General features: G+C 35.0%; 1 protein-coding gene across 1 annotated transcript in view; it reads left to right on the top strand.

The window, feature by feature from the left end:
- Window positions 1-26,688, top strand: part of LOC106670646 (adenylate cyclase type 3) — a 152,776-nt gene that overhangs the window by 116,142 nt on the left and 9,946 nt on the right. The window contains exons 4-9 of the mRNA XM_014401162.2: window positions 8,478-8,589; window positions 15,635-15,762; window positions 19,998-20,156; window positions 20,217-20,355; window positions 20,423-20,491; window positions 20,633-20,739. Of these exons, the coding sequence (XP_014256648.1) occupies window positions 8,478-8,589; window positions 15,635-15,762; window positions 19,998-20,156; window positions 20,217-20,355; window positions 20,423-20,491; window positions 20,633-20,739 (714 nt within the window). The remainder of the gene's footprint in view (window positions 1-8,477; window positions 8,590-15,634; window positions 15,763-19,997; window positions 20,157-20,216; window positions 20,356-20,422; window positions 20,492-20,632; window positions 20,740-26,688) is intronic.

The raw sequence follows: 26,688 nt of genomic DNA, 5'->3' as shown, positions 1-26,688 counted from the left end.
ACAAAAAAAAAGAAACTAGTTACTTTAAAGCAATGTTCTTTAATCAAAATAATTTCCCATACTCTCAATACATTTCTCCCAACGTGTTGGTAACTTATTAATTCCGTCTGAGTAGAATTCAGAATTTTTAGAATTGATAAAGTCAATAAATGCATTTTCCAGTTCCGTTTGATTTTTGAATATTATGTGTTGTAAGTAGTGGTCCAGGTGTCTAAAAAAATGGTAGTCAGTAGGCGAGAGGTCCGGAGAGTAGGGTGGGTGAGGCAAAGTTTCATAGCCAAGCTCCAATAATTTTTGTGACGTTACACGTGACACATGTGGTCGAGCGTTGTCATGCAACAAAATGGGCCCTTTCCGATTGACCAAAGAGGGCTTCATTACTGCCAATTTCTGATGCATGGTATTAATTTGGTTACAGTATGATTCAGCATTGATGGTTTCGCCAGGATTTAAGAAGCTGTAGTGTATTAAACCAAATGAAGCCCACCATACCGTAACCATAACCTTTTTTTGATGAGTTGGGGGCTTTGGAGCTTCTCCTTTGTCGAGCCACTGTCCAGAACGTCTAGTGTTATCGTAGAGAATCCACTTTTCGTCACATGTAACAATTCTGGCCAGAAATGGGTCATTTTTGTTTCGACAAAGAAGTGATGCACAAACATCAAAGCGCTGATTTTTTGGCGATCGTTTAATGAGTGTGGAACCCAATTTTCGAGTTTTTTCACTTTTCCAATCGCCTTGAGGTGGTCAGCGACGGTCGTTTTACTGACTTTGAGTTGCTCTGCAAGTTCTCGAACAGTTGTTTTGGGGTTTTCTTCCACCACTGATCGCAGAACATCATCATTAAGAGAGGAAGGCCTTCCACGACCTTCTTCATCTTCAAGGCTGAAATCTCCCTCCCGAAATTTTTTAAACCACCTTTGCACAGTGCACTCATTAACACAACCCTCGCCCCAGACTTGGTTAATGTTTCTAGCCGTTTGGGCTCCGCTTCGGCCGAGTTTAAACTCGTAAAAGAAAATCGTACGAAATTCTCGCTTTGACATTATAAGGATGACTGAATTATTTCCAAGTAGCGGAATGCTACAGAGGTAAACAAACAATATCATTTGGAAGAGGATTAATAAGTGTTGACATTCATACAAATGAGTAATCCTGTAAACGTAAACAGAATATTTTATATAGATTTTTTTTAATGAAAACTTAAAATCCTGCATTATTTTCCGGACAACCCGATAGACATAAAAACCACACTATAGACCACAATCATCATGGAAAAAAATAAATAACGTAGACGTAGAAACTTAGACAACATTATCCAAGGATAATGTTTTTAAAACAATAAACTTTTATTAGGTAGAAAACTACAAATAGGCTGTCGGGAAAATAGAAGAAAGTTACAAGAAAAAGAGTGCATAATTTAGAAACTATTCAAAATGACTGAGTTTGGCATCCGGGGATGCTTTGTAAACTTAACGCTTCCTACCCACTCCTTATTATCTTGTGCCTAAATGCTATCGTGCTGACCGCTGCTTCAGAGTGAGGTGCGGCAACGAGTTCTCGGAGATCAGATCGATACAAGCCGGACTTCCACAAGGGGCATTCTTGAGCCCGTCCTTTGCATCATCTATACTGCTGACCTACCTGCACACATAATACTATCATCTCAACCTATATCGAACCGCAATCCTGTCTTCTAACTCCAATCCTAAGCTATCTCCAATATCCAAGAACACTTACTTACCTTGAGTTTATCGAAACTGGTGAAAAAGTGGAGGGCAAGAATGAATGAAGTAAAATGTACCAGTGTACATTCACATTCAAAAAACAGTCTTGGTCTTACGTCAGTAACAAAGAGAAAACGACTTCCACTCAAGGCAAATACCTAGGGCTATTTCTAGATATCAGACTAACGTGGAATCCCCACACAAGAGTTAAAAGACGGCGATTTGGACAACTACGAAGACTCTTAGGTCTAAAATCCGTCTTGACCGTCAAGACAATTAACGTTGTACAAGACTTTACTGCGACTACTTTGGACATACGTAGTAGAACAGTGGGGTTCGGCCAAGCCAGCCAATATCCAACGCATCCAATCCTTCCAATCGAAGTCCTCAGACATTCGTCATAACTCCTTACTACGTGACTAACCTCGCTATCCACAACGAACTCAACATTACTTTTGCCAACGAACTGCTCCGTTCCCGATTCCAGAATGTTTCCCACCAGATAAACTAAGAAAATATCAAACGTCTAAAGAAACATTTGAAAAGTATCTTTTTTTCGATTTATCCAAATTGAAACCTCGGTTGAGTCGAGAGTTGCGAGTTATCGACTTTGGCCTGTTGCTACTTCAAATTGATTTCGTGTATCAATCTTCTTAAAATTTGGTCAAAATATCCACAAAAACTTTATAAAACTAAGGAAATATCAATTCTTCAAGCATCAATAAATGTGACGCTGTTTGTTTAAGTCGGAATTACAAAACTTCAAAAAACAGCAACGTCCCCACATCAACACCTATTTAATTCCGAATGCCTTATGTGGATCGAATAACACTTTGTCTCATCCCATTTGTAGAAAAGTTCAAGTCCGACGAAGAAAAATCTTATCGCTTTGCCCAGTACCTATTTACCATCTTCACGGCGCATAGCAATATCCATTATCCTCTACAGACAAACGAAATCGAATAAAACTTGAATTCTTCTTTAACCATGTCTCTTCCTCCAAAGCCTTTTCATCTTTCGATATTAAGTACATAATCAGTTATTTCCCTCTCAAAAGTAGGGCTAAATTTGACTGCTATCTACCAAGAAAACCCCGTTATTCTTACATCGTTAATTCCGTCCTACGAACGACATATCTTCCCGCCATTTGAAAATTCTTCACAATAATTCTTTTTAATAAACCGTCTAAACCCATTCATCTTCCTTCATTATATCGACCTATCATTCTCCTTCCTATAATGAGTAAAATTCTCCTTTTAATATATCCTATCGTGGAATCACAAGAAACTATTATATATATAGTTGGGGTGGGCGACCAAGATCCGAGGGTTAAATGCCTGGGTAGACTCGAACCCCATCCCTAAAAGATCCGAGATTTGGTTGGCTCACGTGTCCTGCATAAATCTCTTGGTCTTGTTCACATACCCGAAGATTTTGGACCATTTTATCTCGGGAAGTGATTTGGTGATGTCCGCTCCTTCAAAGATTTCAAATCTGGACCTAGCATACCTATCACTCTCTGTGAGGTAGTGCCTTGCCGTTTCTTCTTTTATTTCGCAACAACGGTAGAATACCCATTACGGAGAGATGTCCTCTCAGAGGGCATTGCCCGTCAGGATACCTATCAGCCTCCTAATTCCTTTCCTTGAGATAGAGAATAGCCATTTCGATTCTGCTGGTTTGATCACCTTAACGAAACCTTTCGATTGCCTGTGTCCGAGGGATAAATTCCACTCCCTAAGGAATTGTTTCATGCCAGTTATTAATACTACAGTTTTACTGTGCCCATAGAGAGAGGTAAAACCGGTTGTGGCCCGACAAACGCAGTATTAGAATATTCTTTCGCCAGGCCATCCGCCTTTTCATTGCCATGGTGTCCTTTATGTGCTTGTATCCAAATAAGCGTTACCTTGTTCTCAAACCTGGAAGAGATCCTATTGATAAAATCTACGGTTTCTTCCACCAGTCTTGAGGTTGAGAAATCTTTTTCTAATGACCTAAGACTAGCCTGACTGTCAGAAAAAATTCTAATATCCTTTCCCTTAATTTCAATTTTCCATAAGTGTTCTACAAAACACAAATGGTTCATATTTCCGCCTAAAAACCGAGTTGTTATTGCCAAGAGGGGAGGAGATGCTGTTTCCTAATGTAGGTATGTAGGATTCCTGCGCCACTCCCTCTACCTTTGATAAGTGAACCATCTGGGTAGCAGTTGTATGTTGCGATGGTCATCATCCAAACTATAATTATATTCACAAGGGGTACCTGAAAGTTCTTTTTCCCCGAAGAGGTTTTAATTTTTTTACCACTAACGCTTAATAGTTGGCCGTTAACCTTACTCAATAGTTGTGAGATTTTCGAGTGACCTATGTTATTGCTCCTATGATTCCAGCTGCCTTCTCTAATTAATCTGTAGCAGCTGATAAGTGCTCTGACCTTAACCTCAATGTGAAGAGGTGTGTTATTGGTTATGATTTCAAGTGCTAGGGTGGGTGTAGTTGAAAATGCTCCTGTCATCATTAAACCCCCACAAGAAACTATTCCGCGTCATCAGTTTGGATTTTACTTTAACCAAATTTCACCATTCCTTGTCGAACATGTACATTACGTGGGACTTCACCTTGACAATCGACTTACTTGGAATCCGTAAACAAGACTAAATTGAAACGAACTGAACAGACGTCGCAAACATTACTCAACACTATTCGACATATGATCAAACTTTAACTTCACTACAAAAGATCGATATACAACACGGTTCTCAAACCTATATGACTTATATGTCGACCTCTGGGGACCTGGCCAACCAAACACTCGAACCCCCAATGCTCCAAAATTGCAACCACTTGTTAGAACTCCTTCATATGTATCATACCTCATCCTAAATCGAGTTTTTAATATTCCGTTTATTCCAGAAGTGTGACAACCTATTTCAAAAAATTCTATCAAACCCTTTCCACACATCCAAAGCCTTGGTCCGATAGCCCAGTTCCACTACCATCCGAAAAATACTCTTCGCCGACAGAAATGCTGATGCCCAGTAATGCCTACGTAGTGATGAAGAAAATTGAAAAAGTGAAGTCTCATCCAGTGTAACGTAGGTTTCAGCAAAACATCATGCCAAAGTTTCGACCTTTATTGACATCATCTTCAGAGCCTGGGATTTATAAACATTGATTAAATTTTACAAATATATGCAGGATGTGAAAAAATATGAATTTATACAATGGTAGAAAATTTTAGAGTAAAAAAATGAATTTATACAATGCAAAAAATTTTAAATAAAAAATTGAATTTATACAATGCCAAAAAAATGTAGATTACAAAAAATGAATTTATATAATTCTAAAAAAATTTAGATGTACTTGAAACAGCCCACACACACATTATAATTGTTTTCAGGTGTAAAAACCAATACAACAGAAAAAAAAACATATTTTTCATTTTCCTAAATGTATGAGTTTTAGTTTATGTTTTATTATAAATGTATATATTTAAATTTCTTCTCTAGAGATTCGACCCTGGTCTATTTCATTTCATTATTCTTGTTCAAAAAAACTTACATAAACATGTCGTCTATAAACGTCATTTATAGAATTTGACAACGAATAGAGTGGTTACATTAGTTGGCCTGTTTGATCTCCACGTTTTGTAATTTATCATCTTTTCACAAACAAAATGTTTACTTTACATAAAATATAATATTATTCTGATGTTACACGTACAAAACCTGATGTAACATTGATAGAAGCAAAATATCAGATTCTCTCTATTTCATGGAAATGTTGTCAGCACTTTCATCATCTGTGGTCCTTTTGATCCAGACATTTCTCTTCTTGTTTAGAAGTGCTTACCCGTACAGTTTGGTCGAAAGTGAAATTACACGGGTCGTCGGAAAGTCAATGAAATCATTGCGAACAGTTGTGTTATCTCCGGTCTTCAGTTCTCGTTATTTATTCCGTTCAGAGACGTTCAAGTTGACAAAGTTTTGAAAAGTTATTCCATATTTGCTCAGTGGTCATAATTCACAGTAATAATTATTCAAATTACTTATTCTATTTATCTAAGGTTTTTGGTTGAGATGAAAAAATAGTGTCACGAATTGGATCCGAACCCACGTCGTTAGAGCAGCGGCGTATCGAGCCGAAGGTCGTGGTTTTGAATCCCACTCGTCACACTTTTCATCTCAGCCAAAAACTTTAGATAAAAAGAATAATTAATTTTAACTTTTAAAAAGTACTTAACCATTTTATTTGAGTTGGATGAAGGTGGAATTTCTCAGAGGTTTTGTCATATTTAGTCAGCTACGACTCGTTTGTTTATTAAGACGCAGTATATTTATAGTCTCGATATTCTATGATCTGAGTGTCATTGTTATTTTCTGTTCTTGCTTGTATTCAGTTACATTTGATCTTTTTGTTGGCTATAAAAATATTTGACAAAGCAAACCTAACCTTGATATACTTCAACTTTTCAGTTTTATGCATTGATTGCTTGCTTCTTAAAATTTGTTTTTATAAAATTAATGTTAGTATTCTACTTTTAGTATGATGTAGAGGCTACTAAAAGATCTCCAGTTGTTTTAACAACATTCACTTGATAAAACTCTTAGTCAAAAATTCCCAATGTGCAAATATGAATAGGAAGATTAATAATAAATATATGTGTAGGACAATGTAGCATTAGTTTACATTATAAATATGTATTTTACTAGACAGGTAAACTTAAACTTGACAAACAAGAAGTTGACATCTTTTTAAAGGCGTTTAGAATAAACTTTTCTTTATTTGAAGTAAGCATCAAGTTTGGTCTATCTTGACAACTTCCTGGATATAAAGTGGACGTTATGAATGTTTTCCTTCGAGATATTTTACCTGACCAAATAAACTTCGGTTTATAAAGAAGAATTACTTTTTCTCGGCATCTTGGATGGCTCGATTAAACAACCTCCGCGAAAAATCCACCTGTCCTACTTTTACGGAATTTCTTCAATCCCGACTTTTTCTGCTTATTCCGAAATACATGCCTTATAAATTCTTGACCGCAAACTCTCATACCTCTCAAGCTATGACCATATGTATGATATTTCCAACGACACATTTCTTACTAAAACGGTACAAATACAATAAAAATACCCTACAGAAACCTGTTGATCGAAGTTGGTTAATATTATAATAGAAATCAGATAAAGGATGTAAAAAAGAGATTGTGAGTGAACGAGAGACAAAGGATATTATCGAGAAAGATACAGTATGACAAATCTGACAAATCAATTGAGCGAATAACAAAAGAGAGCGAAAGAGTGACAGAAAAAAGCGATAATAGCGATGGTGTTATAAAACAGAAGAGAAAGAATGTGGAAAAGAGAAAAAAGAAAAGAGGTTAGGAGATCCATATCGGTAATGAATAAAGAATAAGAAAGACAGAAAAGCAAACATAGATTTGAACTTGAAAATAAATAGTTAGAAAGAACTAGAGAGATATATAAATAGAAGGAGAAATTTAAAAACTGTATGAAAAAATGATAGAAATGACAAATAATACAAATTATATAAAGAAATACATGGTTATTTATATTTGTGATGATTTGAAAATAGATATTAGATATATCATCTACGGTAGAAATAGATATGGATATATGAATAAACAGCAACCAGACAGAAATTTAAATAAATACGTAGATAGAAATAAACCATGATATTGTTTTTGTGAGTTGGCAGATCGAACAAAGAAGATCTCGTGATAGATAAATAGAGGGGGGGAAGGAGCAGAAAAGAATGATAGAAAGATAAAAGATAGGGAGATAGAGTAGAAAAGAGAAAAAAGAAGAGATCGAAATAGATACATTGTGAGGTAGATGGATAAATGAAACAGAGAGAGAAAGAGAGAGAGAGAGAGGAAGAGAGAGAGAGAGAGAGGAGCGAGAGGGAAATGGGGATATGTGTGATTGGGAGGAAGAAAGTAAGATAGGATTTGGGGAGATGTCAGATTTGGAATGGAAAGTAGGCTGTTATTGTATGTAAATAATTATATCTTCAAAGTTCTATGAAAAAATATATATATTTCTTGATGGCTCACGAAGGAACTTTCTTCGCTTTCTGACCAACGGAATTGTTTTTCTAATTTCAATGTGATATAATAAATGTTTATATATTTCATATGTATATAGTTAAAATAATCCATGTACCTAAAAATTTGGACGCAACTAATCTTTCTTCCCGCTCTTCTTGATAGTTGGTAAAGAAAGTGAAAGATAAAAAAGAGCGTATACATATGCAAGTTAGAAGTTGATAAACAAAAAAGAAAGGAAGCAAAGATACAAACAAATAAAGCAGTGGAGAGATGGACAGTTAGAAGTAATAGATAGAAAAAAAGGGAAAGAGAATGAAAATGGAAAAAGGAGAGAAGAGAGAGAAGAGATAGAGAAGAGAAAGAGAGAGAGAGTGAGAGTGAGAGTGAGAGAGAGAGAGAGAGAGAGAGAGAGAGAGAGAGAAATGAGATGCATAATTCTATAAAAGTAGATAGAGATAGGTAGATGAGCAAAAAGAGACAAACGACGGACATAACATGAGATAATAAGAGAGCCAAGAAAGATTGAGTGAGAAATGTAGCATGAATGAGAGAAAGAGAGAAACAGACAGACAGAGCGAGCGAGAGGAAGAAAGAGTGAGTCAACAAATCCTGTTGTATCCTGGATACAACCATACTTAATTCTTACAATATTGATATAATTTATTTATTCTGTTTCAGTATACTTTACGCTGACATCGTCGGCTTCACAGCAATTTCATCAACCTATTCGGCCTCAGAACTGGTGAAAATTTTGAACGAGCTTTTCGCAAGGTTCGACCGTCTTTCAGAAGTAAGTAGCCGAATGATGAGCCGTATGAATTTTTATCTACTCACTCTTCCAGTAATGCGCGGTTTCTATATGTAAAGTCCCTGTTATCGCGTGACCCAGTTGGCCCGAGAGCACCGGTCGTCACATCTGTATTTTCAGATACGCTTTAATCTCGCAACGCCGAAATCGCTCCGACATTTTCAACTTACGGCCTATTTTGACGGTAATTGATTCTATAATGAAATGTAAAAAGGGGCCGGGGAAATGGAAGATATCCAATCTACCTTCGTATTGGATCCGGTGACCCATAACCCTCTTCCTTCCTGACAAAACATTATTAGGGCTCCTCCGATTCTGCGCTGCGTTAAACAAAAATCACGGCAAATTTACCGACTGAGAAATTCCTCCCGAAGGGCGAATAGAAAACTGGGAAGGGGATGCGAGACGTTAGATATTGCTTGCTTATCGAATTCCAAACTAGATTTCCCCGCTTCCAGCCGAAAGGAGGTCAAGTTTCCAAACAAGGTGTGACAGGAAAATTGTCAAAGATAAAACAACCACTTTACGCCGGATACTACTTCTGAGTTAATTTTTCATTAGCCAAAATTCCCTTAAAAGCTGTAAGTATATAAAGTGAGAAGTGTCTCTATAATTTTTTATATAAACAAAAGAGCCTATTTTACTTTATTTTACAATACACTTTTAAAATTTTAATTTTTATTGAAATTTCATTTATTTAGGTAAAAAACAAACTTAAAATGATGATTCTTAATTTTAATGGTTGTTTGCATGCTGCACTGTGGTTACTGTATGAATTGATTGTCACTGATCACGTTACTGGATCCGTCTATTCTCGCTGGTTAATTAACCAATTAAAAGGAGCATAGACGGACTCAATAAAGAGATCGGTGACGATCAACTCAATATGACTTCAACCACTCGCAGACCAACCAAATCCATTTGCTACCATTTTTTATAGAAATAATTTTATCCGAACATTAGTTCAAGAAGAATCTTACATAAAAATTCAAGTTTTTAAAATTCACTGAGGGGCTTTTTAAAATTCAATTTGGCTACGATTAATATTTTTAATTATCTCTTAGACAACGAAGCATTTTTGTTTGTAAAGAGGTTTAAAGTAGGTTTAAAGGTTAGTAAGGTAGTAGTAAGTAAAGTTAGTAGTAAAAGCTTAGTAGGTTTAAAAGTAAATTCGGTCTACGACATAAATATCGTCTGATCATAATTAACAGCTCGAAATGGCGATGGTTCAGTTCTGATATTCCTTATTATCTCAGGCTGTTCAACTCATAAAACTGAATTACCTTGGTCAGGATGCAAACCTTCCATACAGTTTAATCTGCATTTTTCTGATACTAGATAATGGAAATAACGAAACGCTGTTGAAAAATGATTATTTTTGTTTTGTCCTCTTTAGGACGTCGGTAGTTAATTTTTGACAATTTTGAAATTCAGCTTCTTCCATTGTAACATCATATATTATGTTTAACTTGCGAGTTATTCTCAACTGACTTCTTTGAAAATGAGTTCAATGAGTTCTAGTTAAATATAAGTTTGACAAGCTTTTTATTTTTCAATTTAAAAGGTAGCTTTGCTAATAATTGTTATTATTCCTTCTGTAAGACAAGCTTTTTCATCCTTGAAAGTATCTTTCCTTTCATGAAATATGAAAGGTATTAATTTCAGCCTAGAATGTGTCGGAAGATGCTTTATTTTATGGATGACTATCATTAGGCATCCCATGAACTTCAGAATACTAAGATTGTTCAGGTAAATAAATTTGTATGCAAAGACCGTTGAAAAGGAAAATTAGTGTCACGAGCGAGACTCGAACCCATGACCTTCGGCTAACAAATTTTATTCGTATCTTTAATCTCATAATGTGACTTACGTTTTCGTTAACGAGATTAAAAGTTTCATCGCCTTGTTTGTGTCGTCTGTTCAAATGTTTACCTCGTTTGTCTTTTGGCAGCTCTCATTTCTCGCATTTTCACTTAATATTTTGAACCCTATGATATTTAAGCTATATAGAAACAAAAATCTGCGAGAGGTCTGTGCGTCAATATTGGGAACATGGTAATGAGATCACTCAGGTACTATTTTTCACGTAGAAAGTTTTATGGTGTTGAATTGTTTTATAACGGTTTCTTTTCCTCCTTAACAACATTGACAAAGCATTTTAGTCTTGAAAAGATACAATTGTTTCCTGTTGTAGGATCTAGTCTTCTTTGTACATCCGCCGTAATGTTTTCTTTTCGTTTGTAGACTGTCGAAAACCTCTTTATGCATCTTTTACTTTTTCAGTGACACTTAAATCGCTTTTCATTGTTATGAACACTTCTGCCAACAAAACGCAAGTGCAACAGAACACAACAACACAGTTAACAAATTTAATAATGTGAATTGTAAATTATAGTAAATAATAGATATACCTCCCAAACCAGCAAATTGCGTTAGACTAACGTCACCGTTTTTCATTTCATTATCACCGTTTTTCCCACTGACGAATGACTTTATCATCGTATTGGTACTATTGGTACTAACTCTGAATTGCATGTTTTTAAGGGGTCTAATTGTGGGTGTGGAATTTGAGAATAAGGCGTTTTGCTATGGCTTTACTAAGTTTCTCTAATGCCAAAGTTGAAAAAGTTCCACATCAGTCAAAAAATACTCAAGTCGACAAGTCTCAATGGCACAGGAGGAACAAATAGCGGCGGGTGTCATTCTTCATTGGAAGATGTCTCTGCTATAGACTTTAGCCCGTCCCAACGCTCTGAAGTACTTTTTGACCTACGAGGGAGTGCCCGAAGACTGGAACGACATGCCCGAAGACTCCTGTTAAACGAAAACTCGTTCATGTGGTAGATACTTCTTTACCCGTCAGTACCTAGTAACAAAATTAAGGGGCCTAATAAACACCTCCCAGACAAATAGATGTCACAATTAAATATTTTTTGTCAAAAAAGCCTATTATAACTTTCCCACCGACCTTCAATTTCATTGCTTTCATGTGCTCTTCGTTTCGGACACTTTTCATTACAAATTTTAAAATTAAATTGCTATTTATCTAAGATCAAATTGTTTCCGCAACAGGAAACCGTTTATTGACGTTAAGGTCGCCTGATTGTTATACAGTCGTAAATCTCAACTAAAAGAGTCTGAGTCGAAAAATCAACTACAATCTATTCTCATTAAAAGAGCATTTTTCCATGTCAATTTAAATAATGATGTCCCATTTTTCCGCAATTTACCTGCACAAATTATAACACATTGTCCATAGATGTCAAAAATGCAAAATCTACAACTGTTTTTCAAAATCATATGTTTAAGATAGATTTAAAAAGAATTGCTTCTCTTTTTTCTATTGATGCTCTGAATAGATAATCATTTTTCTTCTTTGCTCAACTTTAAAAAGTTTTCCTTTTCTTTCACTAATACAAGTGATTGTTAAAGTTTTTCACCTTTAAGATATCTTTTTTAAATTGACATTAAAAAGACAATCATTTACTTATATGTAAATATATTTGCATATATAGTAAATTGAAATTCCATACTACAAAGAAAATGCTTTTATTTTAATGTACTTTTTATTTTTTAGTTTATTATTAATTCTTAAATATATTTTTCTTGACAATGTCATGTGTTTTAATGATAATTCGTAACATATCTATAATTATAGATTGTAATAAAAAAATATATTAACATACAAATTAATCACTAAAAAAAATTATAAAAATATTGTTGCTCTTAAGGCCGAATTTCCATAGCGTAATAAACTTTTATTTCTTCCAATCTTGAAAATCATACAAAATTTGTTTTAAAATTATGCATAAATCGTTTTGTTTCTAAAGAAGTAGCCATGAACCGTTTTAAATTTTAGCGGATAAAGTATTGATCGTTAAAGAGAAATTGTTGGCTGAAGTTAGGACAAGGAATTAAGCATAGTTAGGCTTTGGTTATAAGTAGGTCGAACTTAATATATGTGTAAGCGTGTCTCTTCTGTTTTGGGCCCAACCCTGAATGCGGAGAACCGAAAACAAGGTCCCAGAGGTTTTTTATGATCAGACCTGACAACAATTATTTAATTTATCGATCAGGCACCTTTTTTTAATATATTCCATTCAAACCAAAATAAATACGAATCCAAAATATTAATTAAATTTAAATCTTTTATTACAATTTATTTCCAAATAAAAATACAATTTCTTTTATTATTATTTTTAATTTAAAGAATCTTTTAATCTATAATAAAACCTATTTCAGAATCTACAAACATTAATTTTAAAATCGAATTTAATTCTCGTTTTATAAAGAAAAGTAAAAGTAAATGAAATTATTATTATTGTTATTTACATCTCAAACTTTCGTTNGCAGGTTTCACGGACACCCAAAGAGACCAGGAGATCCCCCCCTCCAGAAGAGAATTGTATGTTGTATTTGTTGTGTTTTGTGCACGGTAATGTGCGTTTGTTATATTCGGGTTCCGAGGCCCTTGGCCGCGTGCATCGGCCTGTGTATTAGTGGTGGCATGCTGACGGAGGCCCAGACACCGTCCATGTCCCCCGCCCTCACACCACCTAGTGTTAGGTGTGGCGGAGTTATGTACGTACTGGGTCGCCAATCCCAGGACGTGAGATTTTTAGTTCGTCTCAAGAACCTTCCTCGGGACGGTAACCCTAGGGTGTGTACTGTTAGTGTACTTATGTCAGTGTAAGTGTAGGTAGGGGGATGTGTAATATGTGGGTGGACGCAGTTTACCCTCATGCCCGGGAGGTATTATTGTTATTATTATTAATTTTTGACCACCGATTAGAAAATACAATTAATATTTTAACATAACTTTTAAAATTAATTAAGGTTTTTAGTTGAGATAAAAAAGTCAATGGGACGAGCGGGATTCGAACCCACGATCTTCGGCTAGATACGCCGCTGCTCTACCACTTGAGCTACCTGGCTAGCAACCTGGGGTTTATAACCATCGTTCAATTTATACAAACAAATGTAGGACGTGGAAAAAAATTCATTTAATTTTTTTCATTTTTTCCACTTCCTACATGTATTTGAAAAATTTAAACAATGTTTATCCTCCGGCCCTGAAGATGATCTCAATAAATATCGAAACGTTGGCACAATAAAGAAAATATATTTCTAAAAACTTACGTCATACCAGACCGCATGACACGATCTCAAAATAATCATTGGCTAACGGTCACTAACGGCTAACACTACACATTACTAATATTTGTTATATAATAATAATTTTCTTGTCGGGCAAAATTTTTGTAACTAATTTACATTCTTCTGTAAATTAAATATAAAAAAATCAATAAATTTCAAAAAACCTTATTAAATTGAGGTATATATTCATTTGTACCTCTATGGTTTTCAATTCATCATTCTGAAATAGAAAAGTAATTTATTTTATTTCAAAGTCAATTAATGCACCATACATACAACTGTTTTTCACCTGGAGTCTCTGGTGGCCAATGATGGTGGCCTTTTTTCCACTCGAAGTAAAACTTTATTGTGTAATTTATAATCCTATAACTTACATAAATCAATAAAATATTATAAAAACGACCTTTTTTCAGTAAAAAATAATTTTATTATTTCCAATTTAATTCTTTTTTGCGATGTTCTTTTGTCGAGTGTATCTAGTCTGAGTCTCAGAGGGAGGGTCAGGTCGTGAGATCACACATTTTAATGATACATTTTTTGGTAATAAAAAGTCGAAAATTACTAGATTAATATCTAGTCGTTTTTGCCAATGTCCCTAAGCGCAGATGAAAATATTAATTTTCGGTATTTACCTACCAGGTGTGTGAAAAATCAAAAGACCATTTCAAGCCTTTAAATACGAATTTTAAAAGGAATCAAAACTAAACATTTTTGAGCTGGATTAGTCGGAAGCAAATTTCTCCGATGCCCTGACTTCTATTTAAAAATGCATAACCCATCTGGATTTTATGTCAGTACAAAAAAGTATGAAATTAACGAAATGTACTCAAACTTTTTTTTTTAAACTCAATTCTCATTTATATATAGGTCAAAGCCCTGCGAATTCAATTGTATATTCTCCTCCGATATACAAGTTTCTAATCTCAATTTTTGAAATTTTTTTGGAAAGTAGCGTTTGAGTGACAAAAAATTTGAAAGAATTTTTTTATTTTCAAGAATAAATTGTTGTCTAAAAAATCAGTATCAACATTGTTCTAAAAAAAACTTTGCCACGTCGTGCAGCTACGTCAAAAATGAATTTGGCGGCCATCTAAAAATATGTGCATTGTAGATATTGAAATACATAATTTGTGGCCGTGAATACTATTATCCCATTTAAGCTGACATATTATTTCGTATCCTATACTTCATGTTAATCTATACTTTCAAGATAAAAAAAAATTATTTATATATAATAGTCATTAAATAGATGCCCAACGAACGCAAAAAACAAAATTTTAAAAAATTCTAGGCTCCTACGGCCCATTGGCAAGAACGCTTAGAAAGCTTTACTAAAACCTCCCTTTGTCAGTTATCTTTGTTTTTACCTCACAGTTTCTTAAATCCTCCGTTAATAACTGTTTACATAAAGAAAAGTGTGAATTGATGTTTTTATTTGCTAACTGTGTTGTGTGATTGTTATTGTTTTGTCTTAATTCATTGTGTCTTTGGTGTACACAGAAATCTGTTCGGAATATCTGATAACTTTCGAACAATGATCAATACTTGGTTTAAGTTCTGACCATAAATTTATAGCACAATTCCGGAGAAAGTTACTTGTCTCTTATTTATCTTCTATGCGCATTTTATTACCAAAAATCAAATCCTTTTAGCAGATCCGAAATCTTAAATATAATTCAACCAGTGTTTTTTACAACGTTTTGCAAACCGATGGGAAATTCCGATTGAAAACCCAACGGTAGGCAATTTCCGAGTCCGTAATTATCCGCCTTCATTTCGTCCCTTCGTCCCGAATTGAATTCGTATCCTTTAGCAGATCAAATTGTACGATTCATTGCTGTATTGACATTGTGATATTCTTGTTTTTCAGAAATATGAACAACTAAGGATAAAAATTCTCGGCGACTGCTACTACTGCATAAGCGGAGCTCCGAGAGAAAGGCCAGATCATGCCGTCCTTTCGATCCACATGGGGCTCTCCATGGTCAAAGCAATAAAGCAAGTATTATTTTAGACCGTAAACATAAATTTTTTTCCAGTCGACCAGTCAAAACGACAAAATCTTCTGTATTTATCCAGTTGAGGAAAAGAAGGTTCAGTCGAATAAATTCCCCATGCACCTTCAGCAGGACTTTACTCGGAAAACACCTTTTCTACCACACGACGTGACTTGGGTCACAACTCGTAAAGTTTACGGGATCCTAAGTATCCTCACTTCTCCGGTTGGAAGTTGTGGGAAAGGTTAAACTACCACTTGTAATCAGAAGTAGACAGCAATTTATTATAGTATACTCTAATCAAAGCCACTCTAAGAAAATGAACTTTTCTGCATGGCTTTAACTTTTTTATGATTTTTACTTACTATTCACAATCGATTTAATATATTTGACATTGATTTCAATAATTTATATTGGCTATTTATGTTGTCCATAGAATGGTAAGAATACATGTTTTTCAAAACTTATAAAGTGTGTATTGATAAATTATTATTTTGTTTTAATTCATTATTTCTTTTGTATACACAAAAATAATGAAACGAATATTAAATTGTTCATAAAACTTCCTTAAATACGTTTAAAAAAAAGAACTATTTGATATTATAATAATAAATAAATCGTTATAATATGGTAACAACAACATAGGATGCAGAATGTAGATTAAACTTCAGATTTCATTAACATTCAAAAGAATCCTTAAATAAAGATTTAAAACTTTTTTTACTTTCTCTCTTTCAAAATAAAAATTATTCAGATCAAATGAAGTATAGAATAAACCTGAATATTATTTTTACCAAGCAAAAACAATTTATATTACCATTCAAAATTATAATCTTTAGTCGTTTCTGATGTCAACCCGAAATATTTTTTTATTAACCGTTCGAAGTTTCATTTTTCTTTGTTCACTATTGCTTTTGAGAGGGTTCTTTGTTGGGCGGATGCTGCCATCTTGGTTTTTCAATGGTTGCTGTTTATTCCTCTGTAACTAGGAAAGTTCGAGTCGGACAGATGTGAAGCATATTTCCTTCTCAAATAACAGATTCCAGATTCTAACATATAATTCTGAGGAAAATGGATTAGGAAATAAAATAATTTTTAACTCTGAAGGTTGGCCCACTCACGTTCCTCACTAATGTTCCTTTTTGAGAAATCTTTTTGAGATATTATAATTCCAGTTTGTTTTCAAAAAACAAAAAAAATAGAGCGTTTGGCGATATGCTAAAGTTTTTTTTCGAACGGCTGTAGGTACACTAACACATGTAAAGATGTGCCTGTTTTACGTTTATTTTTTAGGCAAGTATTATTATTTCTTTCCTAAACCAAAACATCTCTTTCTTTGTTAGTAACGTGTAATTAACATTTGAATACAATATGAATGGTAGATATGATGAAAAAGGAGCGTTAAATCGAAACGTCACTTTTCAAGAGAGCCATTTTTGTAGTATGTGATGATTTGCAAGTAGTTAATTTTATATTTATTAATATTATAAATAAATATAAATAGGAAAAAATATTGAACATTTGTATTGAACAATTCAGCAGATGTCGAAACTCGAAAAAATTAAATATCAGCCAATTCTAGTTCGAAACTCCTCATAATGATTACATCAAAACGACCACATTTATCTAAGGAATTTGTTAAGTACCTGCTACAAAAAATTTTTTTTCCCAGTTTTTTCCAAAAATAATAATGAATAATAAAAAATTTACAATATCTTTAATTTTAAAAAAATTAAATATTTAACCAACATGACTAAACAGTTTAATAATAATAATTATTATTATTATTATAACCGATTAAGGGGTAATTTAACCCCGTCCCGAGAAATATCGAGTACTCAGGGGGAGTGAACGTGATCAGACTTCTATGTTTCTATCGAGTGTTTTGTTTGTGTTAATTTATTGTAACGAATGTAATTTATTAGCGTGAAAGAAAGGGGTTGCTTATAACCCCGCCCCGAGGAATATCAAGTACTCAGGGGGGGGGGTGAATGTGACCAGACATCTATGTTTGTGGTGATGTATAAATGTATTGTATATTTTGTTTCTGTATTTGACAACCTGAGGTACACACGAGAGGATAGCATTCTAGGTTATCAACGTAGTATATATTTGAAATCAGAGAGTCAGTAACCAGATCGAGACGCTCAAATGGCTGCAGTTTAAAACAAAATACGCGCGAAAGAAGAGAAAAAGAAGTCCGACGATGACCTCAGCTGTTTGTCGGCCCATAAACGTCCCACTTTATATACTATAACCGATTAAGAATAGGCCATGCAAATTATCGCAGGGAAACTGAGGGAACGCCTTTTTTTTGGGCTAAAGCTCGCGTGTGAGTACGGCCTGCAGAGAAAGGTTGCTTGATGTGTCCCGACTAACTGAACGGTGTACTTCCTTGGCTCCATATAGAGAGAGCGTTTAGGAATGCCACCCGATAATTCCGATTAGGAATTGCAGCGAGTATTTGGGCTTCCCGTTCCAATTCTTGGAGGAAACGGGTTTTTTCTATTGTAGAATAAATGGTGTCCCTACCATATTTTAAGGGTGAATGAAATTTTTAGAATTGAATTGGACAAAACAGTGCGCTACATGCTAATTTAATTAAATTAAGAGTTAATTAAAATGCCTAAATAAACAGTCATTACTAAACTGAATAATTGAATTTCCAAGTGGAGCCCAGTATTTAAAAATATTCAAATATTCTACACGTCATCTCGTTTTCTTCGAAATAAGCCACACGAAATTTATTTAGAAAAGGTCTGTCCCCCAAAACTTGGTAAAGGTCCTCAATTGCTCCACGTTACACAAATCACAAATAAGAGGTGTGGGATCTCTGAGAAAATTTTTCTTCAAATGAGCAAATTACCCCTGCATTTCAAAATCCACAGCATATCATTATGAATAAGGTGTCATGTAGTTTTTACTCTTTAGATCACAATTCTATTGTTTATAAATTCTGGTAGAATTCATTGTTTTAATTTTAAATTTCTGTCTAAAAATTTCCGTTAGTTTTAAATTTAGTAAAATAAAAATTTTGGCCAGTTATCAATATTTTGTTCATTTAAGTTAAAGTCTAAATTACATTAACAGAAACTTTTAATCTATTAGCCTGGATATGCATTTCTTTTTTAATAATTGCGTAATTTATTAATTAATTGAATAACTTATTATTCAGAAATCGTAAGATGCGGTCTGGTTTGATGTAGGTTTCAGAAAAACATTTTCTTTATCGAGTAGAAATACTTTGAATGAATATTAAAAAAAATATATTTTGCATTGTATAAGCAAAATATCTTTTTTTTAATATTCATTCAAAGTATTTCTACTCAATAAAGAAAATGTTTTCTGAAACCTACATCAAACCAGACTACATCTCACGATTTCTGAATAATCTTCGACTAACGGTCTAACTAATCACCACACATAATTGAGTAAAGTTGATAAATATTTCTGAGGACCCTAAATGTATATAAAAATTGATATGTTACGTTAGAATCTAAAATAGATTAAATAAGATGGTGTAATAAAATATCTACGTTGGTAGATGAATAACATTCCCATAAAATGACACCGAAATTTACTACAGTAGAAAAAAGAAGAGTTTTACTTAAAAATTCCTTGCTAAATTGGTTACAGTAGCTACAATATATGTGCATTAACCTATTATTATTCACGATAGAAAAACGCCATTAACAAAATTGATCTAAGGTGCCTATTATTGCTTATTAGTAGTAATAATTTGCAGTAGCGTCTCTCACTTTATGCTGCACTCAGCACACAACATTAAGTTTCAGTTATGCACATTCCAGCAGACCTGGTTAAAATAATAAGTCAATTATAAGATGATATAACAAACCTGTTTCATAACCAAGTATTTCTCTTACTTGACTATATTAATTTGTTTTATTTTACAATGAGTTCTGCCGTGGTTATTATATCATCGTTATTTTGCTACGGCTTTATCCAACAATAACAGTATCAAATTATTAAATTTATATTTGTTTTTTAAAACGGTTTAACAGTTCTTCACTATATCGTTAAATTACATTTCTGGATTGGTTTAAATTATATCTAAAGCATTTATCTTTGAATTGCAACAGTATAACAAAATTAAAAAGGTATCATTTTTTAGGATTTATCCCGTTTTTCCACAGTTGTTGTTCTTGTAATCTGTGGTCAGGTTTTTCAAACACAGGTATATTTTTATATCGCTTTAATATTAATATTTTATTGCAGGTATGTTCAGCAAAAGACCAATTCTCCTGTTGACATGAGGGTAGGAATTCACACAGGAGCGGTTCTCGCCGGTGTCCTCGGTCAGAGGCAGTGGCAGTTCGACGTCTACTCAAAAGACGTCGAACTAGCGAATAAAATGGAATCGAGTGGTCTTCCAGGGTATTTTTCCTATACAAAGCTAATTTCAGGCTGTTGACTTACATGAAACCATGATTTCAGAAAAGTACACATATCAGAGAAGACGCTGAACTTCCTAAATGGCGAGTTCGACGTGGAGCCGGCTTTCGGCGAAAAAAGAGAAGAAAGTTTGAGATTGGCCGGCCTCAAGACGTATTTCATAACTAAAGTCAATAAACCTGTAAGTATGAACACATCGACTTATGGATGTCTTTTAAGCATTGGTTTACTAAATTGTTCGATTTCAGTTCAAAGGACAGGTCATAAATAACGGGACCCTACACGAAGATACCATGGACGACATGGACGACATCGGGGTAAGGATGTTTTTCATAATAAAAACCAAACGTCTCAAAGGTTCTTTTACTTCAAAATTCTGTCCAAACTATGTTTTCCAATAAGAAATTACCATAGTTTCTGTTATTTTTCCTTATTTGTACTTTTTTTATTTGTTGTAGGATATCGCCACACCGGTGGAAGAACCGGCGAATGCTAAAGATCGCGAGAACACAGACGATTTCCGCCAGCGATTGCGAAAAGACCTGATGAGCAGAACTGGCTGGAGGTGAGCTGAAAATCAAGCTGGAAGACCTCTTGTAGAAATTTATGATCGGGTTTCATTGCCGACCCGTTAAAAGATTTATTAGCCCAATTACCTTCTGGAAAAGCTTTAATAGAATGGTGTTACATAACTGCTGCTCGGTTTACCTTCTTGATTATTTTCGCTGTAATAATCCTTCAGTTTCAAACCCATAAACTTATAAATAAAGTTGTATATGATCCTTTTATATCGCCCCCGTGAAACGTTTTTAATCACAACTTAAATGCTGATAAAAATTCTTTTTTGCAATTTACTTAACAAATTTAAAATTTAATGTATGGTCCCAACTTCACTTTATTCAATTCATCAACATATTAAATGCCCGAAAAGCTTCCACAATTTTCAACTGTAATAATTTAATATATGCCAGTAATTAGAGGAATTTATAATTAAGGTAAGTTTATTGATGTTATTAGACACATCATGAAAATTTACAGATTCTATCGGGGTAAGAGTCATATCGGAACAAGTAGCCTATTCTCATAGTTTTTATTTCCACCAATATAACATCCTCAAGGGACGTTATTAATTTCTCTGAAAGAAGAAAATGGTAAGGTTCAAAGCATCACATGATTGCATTAAAACTCAGATTTCCAGATGTTAAAATATTATTGTTAAGTTGTTATGAGTTGCTGCAATACACGTTTTGTTATACACCTTAACATGAAAGCCGTAAACTGTGAAGACGGAGTGTGAGAATAGGCTATATCGGAGTGATGAACTCATCGGATTTGTTCGACCTTCGGCTCGAGCAACAGGGTAGACGTCTCTTGGAGAAAATCAACCAGAGGAAAGAACTTTTCGGAACGGTAAGGCCGTGTTTTAACTCCTGGCAGCCGTTGACGAGGAAATACCATTCCAGCTACGAGCTACGATCGGAACGCTTGTTTTGGGGAAGGGGCGAAGTACCCGACCTAGAGGAGTGCATCGAATTTATCGACGCCACCGAACCCACGAACAACGTAGACTTCCTCCAATTAGAAAACGTCGTCCAACCATGGAAACCCGAGAATCGAGAGAAACTCGAAGAGGATCCGAGAGGAGAAGAAACGCCCTTCAACCCGGAGAGCCTCATTTTCGAAACGGCTCCGGAAGATATCGTTTACAAGTGTAGAATAAGGAGAGAGAAAGTCGGTACGTTTCCAGTTTTCTGTTTATATTTTCAGCACGCGCTTAAAAAAAGGACCTTCCTCCTGGCCAGCAAAAAATCCATGCTCAGCAAATCCGGTAGCTATACCATCTCGACAGACCCCGAAAACTTTTCCAGAAAAGCGCCATCCTACGTCGGGAAACTAAAGTCAAACTTGATTGGTACAAAGTATACGATGTTCGGAATCGGAAGATCTTCAAAACGGGACCCTTACTTAGAACTTGGCGGAGTAATTTACAAAAAGAACCTTTTCGGCCTCAAAGGCCCTAGAAAATTCACGGTGATTTTGCCGTCAGTGGATGAAAACGGAACCAGGACGGTGATACCCACTTCGAAAAAGTCGAACGGTTCCGTCCTCTCGCTTCATGAGTCATTCAAAAAGAACCAGATGAATGGGATCGTCTCGTTCCAGAATAAAAACCCCACATGGGACACCGTCAAAAAGTCATACGTTATAAATTTTGAAGGGAGGGTGAAGAGAGCATCTGTCAAGAACTTCAAGCTAACTCGGGACACAAATCCCGAGAGCCTCGTCATGCAGTTCGGCAAAGTCTCTCGCGACTCCTTTATCATGGACTACAGCTACCCTCTTTGTGCGCTACAAGCATTCGGAATAGCTTTAAGCAGTTTCGATTACAAAATAGCCTGCGAATAGTAAAAAATAACATTGGCTGATATGAATAATTTTTAACACCACCCTATAGCCAATCAATAAAGAGTCTATTCTCGGGTATCTGGCTTCAAACGATCTGATAGCTTCTAAATGTAATAAACATTTTTTTTATTTTCTTCGTGTTAAATTTTCATTTTTAAGACTAAAACATATATGAATAATGTAGTTATAAACAAAGATTAAGCGTGAACTTTTATCCTATTTTTATTGTTTGCCTTAAACCAGCTATATTCCGATATATACAAAATCAAACCCGAAATATCTTTTACAACATTTACTCTCTGCTAAAAAGGTTTTTCTTTTTTTGTCTACTTTTGAATCTTTTTGAGGTGTAAAAAATAGAAAAGGTTTTAACCAAGAAAACACTGCCAACCTAATTTCGAATTATGTACGTCGATCAGTTTAGATGATATGACCTAATGCTAGCGATAAACGTTTATGAAGAAATTCACTTTTGTTTCATTGCGATGATTTTCTTATTTCACAAATAGAAAACCTTCATGGATCTCTTGAAAACCACACATAAAATTTAAATTTGGTTTAGAATACAAAACTTTTTCTAGTAAGATTAATAGTCAAAACTCAGAAGCTTTGTAACGGTTTACGTAATTAAATTCTTTCTTGACTAGTGTTATATGCTGGCAGCTGGTGTTGATCATATTATGACGAACTTATCACATGGATATTATAAATAGATTTTCAATTGTCGAGTTATAAAACGAATTTTGTATGTTAAAAATCTATTTAGACGGACAGAAAACGACTTTTTCCCTTAAGATCACTTAAGATAACTTCTATGGACAGGATGTAAAACGAGGTCGATCGTTAAGAATTTGACGCTGAACCCGGAATCGAAATGGCTCATCTTAAGCATAAGGTTTCTGTGAAGAAGGATGGCCTGGAACCGGACTGTGAACCGAACCAAGTCAAACAACGAATTCCCAATTCCAACGAACAATTGGAAGAAGAGGATAAGTCCAACTGCGAATTCGACATTGCGTCCGTTTCCATATCGGACTTCGGAAAATATGAAAGCGAAACGGATTCGAAAACAAACGAGATGACGAAGAAGGACCCTTGGGTGAGCAAACAAAGGTATCAAGAGTTGGAGGTGAAAGTTAACAACCCTAGTACAAGCTACGACCTAGATAGCAAAATTTTTGCCGACATCGAACACTTTATCTATCAGCCTGCCCCGAAAGGGACGAATTTCAAATGTACGATCTTACGTGATAGGCGAGGATTTTCGAAAAACTTCAATCCCGTATACAGTCTTTACATTCAGACCGGTCCTGACCAACAAACTTTCCTTCTCGCAGGCAAAAAGAACTCCTGGAGCAACGACAACCAGTTCTTAATAGCCACGGACCCTGACGTGTTCATCCACAAGAAGAACGCCCACGTGGCGAAAATAAGCACCAACCTATTCGGGACGGCCTTCACACTTCACCTCACTAAAATGAAGACCGGTCTCCTCCCGCAGGAACTCGGAGCCGTGGTCTACCACCGCGGCAGCTTCGGAATAAAAGGGCCGAGAAAGTTTCACTTCATAGTCCCCGCACTAGATGAAAATTCGAAGAGGATCGAGATCATCTCGCCGAGGAACAACACATCCGTCATTCTCAACTCTTACAAAAAAAAAGATCTCACCAATTTGATTTGCTACCGCAACAGATCACCTGACTGGAACGAAATCACAAGATGCTATGTTCTAAACCTCAATGGCAGGGTTAAACAAGCATCGATCAAAAATTTCAAAATCATCGACCAAGCTGACAACACGCTGGTCATGCTGTTCGGAAAGACCTCGCGGGACTCCTTCGTCATGGACTTCTCGCATCCTTTATGCGCCGTCCAAGCGTTCGGACTGGCTTTAAGTACTTTTAAGTACGTTTGAGTCCATTTTATAAATAAATATTAACTTTTTTCTTATAAACTAATTTTATTTTTACCCCAGAAATACTATGATAAATAAACAAGGTATGTGTTAAAAGAAGGTTTAGTTTCTTATTATTTGGAAAGACTGACTAATTATTATCTCATGTATCTTGCAATTTATTTTTTTAAATAATAGATAACAAACCAAATGATATATCTATAAAAATTAACGATACTTAACCGTAGTGATGAAGTGAGAAATGATAAAATTTGCTAAGTGAAAGTCAATGTAGAATGTGCGTTCAAAAAGGATAAAACTGAAAAAATAAAGTGTATATTATAAATGTAGAAAAGATAAACATATAATATAAACACAATTGTGTTTATGTAGCTGATATGAAAATTAGAGGCAAAGGATCATAAGACACCGAAGTGTTTAAGATTTCGACTTCAAGGTGAAACCTTCCAATTTGGCGAATTCCTAAATATTTTTTAAAATATAATAATATTTATTTGTACCCTGTACATGAATACTTCACTCTACAAATTACTCTAAACAGAATAAAATATCAAGCAGAACACACTACGTCAGTACTGCACCCGGAGGACATGTATTGTAAGATGCCAGCCAATGCTGGGACTGAATTTGTTATCGGTTCAGGCGAGGAGGTTTGAGGACCAGGCGACGCGGTGGTTAGAATGGGTTGAAAGATTGGAGTGAAACTTAAAGAAGCGGGGACGGATCAATTATTTCACGAAGGGAATGTTAATGTCATTCTGGATAAGTGAGGTTGGAGACGTAGTAAGGAGTTTGGAGGATCCTTCTGAGGACTTTTGGATGGAATACTTGGATTTGTGGGACGTTAGATGGTTTGGTGTTACCCCACAGTTCCTCTTCGTATGTCCAAATATGTCGAAGTAATGTTTTGTACAGAGCAAATTTGTTCTCTACCGTCGTATCTGATTATTCTTATAAATCTTTGTAGTTGTAATTGCTGTTGACTGAGATTTGTGTGTAGATTCTTCCACATTTTACTGTCTTAATATATCCCGAAATATTTTACTTGTGTATGTCTTATTGTACTTAAGATGTCGGGAGTTCTTTGTTGATAACCTATATACGTAAGCAAGACTATTTGTTTAGCGTGAACGCAATTTGGGTGCATTTTTCCTCGTTTAGGTTCATTTTCCTCGTTTTGCACCATTCTTCAATGAACTCAAGATGCTCCTGAATATTGGAAGTGGCTTGGGTAAGATTGGAGAAAAGAGATAAAATTGCACTACGGCCACGTAGGTTATAAAGATAGAGTTGGGACGTATCGGCAAGTCAGCAGTATAATTGTACATAGGATGAGACCAAGAATGCTCCCTTGTCGGACTCCGACCTGGATCGGTCAGACTTCCGAAAACTCGTTGCCGCATCTCACTCTACCTCAGCGGTCGGTTGGATAGGATTTTTAGGAATTGGTTATAAGGAGTAAGTAAAAACTGCTTTCGTTTGAAGAGAACACCCGGGTGGCAGACCCTTCCAAAGGCTTGGGACATGTCTAAGAATGCACCCAACCAGTACTCTTTGCTCTCTAAAGCAGAATATGACAATAACCCTGTAACATCAATGAACACGAATGGCATTACGTAAATCTAGGATGGGCATTATTCCTAAAATAAAACAATAAAATGACGCTATTAATTAAAATAAAACAATTAGTTTGTGTGCATATAAGTATTAGTGATAATTGTGTTAATAGTTCCGTTATTTGAGTTTCTTTTACGTCAACCTGGCTAAATCGACCTTGTTGTTCTCACAAAAATGGTCAAAAAATGTATTAAGTGAAATCATTTATTTCCCTTCCTGAAATATGAGGCAGGTACTGAACAGAGTATAATTTTTTGAAATGTAAACTTGTTTAACTGTCTTTTAAGATTATAGTACAATAATTACAATTAGATAGTATGAAAGAATTTAATTTAAAAATAGACCAATCTGGACGACACATGCCAAAGTCAAAACACCTTTTAATAGTTCTAAAGTCAATGACTGTTTGAAAGACCAGAGTTCAATCACATTATCCACCAACCATTTAATTATCGGTTGAGTTTTGTAAACAGGTTGATCTGATAAAGTCAATTGCTCCCAGGCGACCGTCGCCCCATTTGTCCCAGAGGTAGCTCTAAAATTATCCTTTTCCAATTTGCACAGTTTCCCCGTCTC

This window comes from Cimex lectularius, unplaced genomic scaffold (assembly GCF_000648675.2).
Source record: "Cimex lectularius strain Harlan isolate CLEC.00 unplaced genomic scaffold, Clec_2.1 scaffold58, whole genome shotgun sequence".
In the NCBI taxonomy this organism is placed as follows: Eukaryota; Metazoa; Arthropoda; class Insecta; order Hemiptera; family Cimicidae; genus Cimex; species Cimex lectularius.
This window is presented reverse-complemented; position numbering and strand designations above follow the sequence as displayed.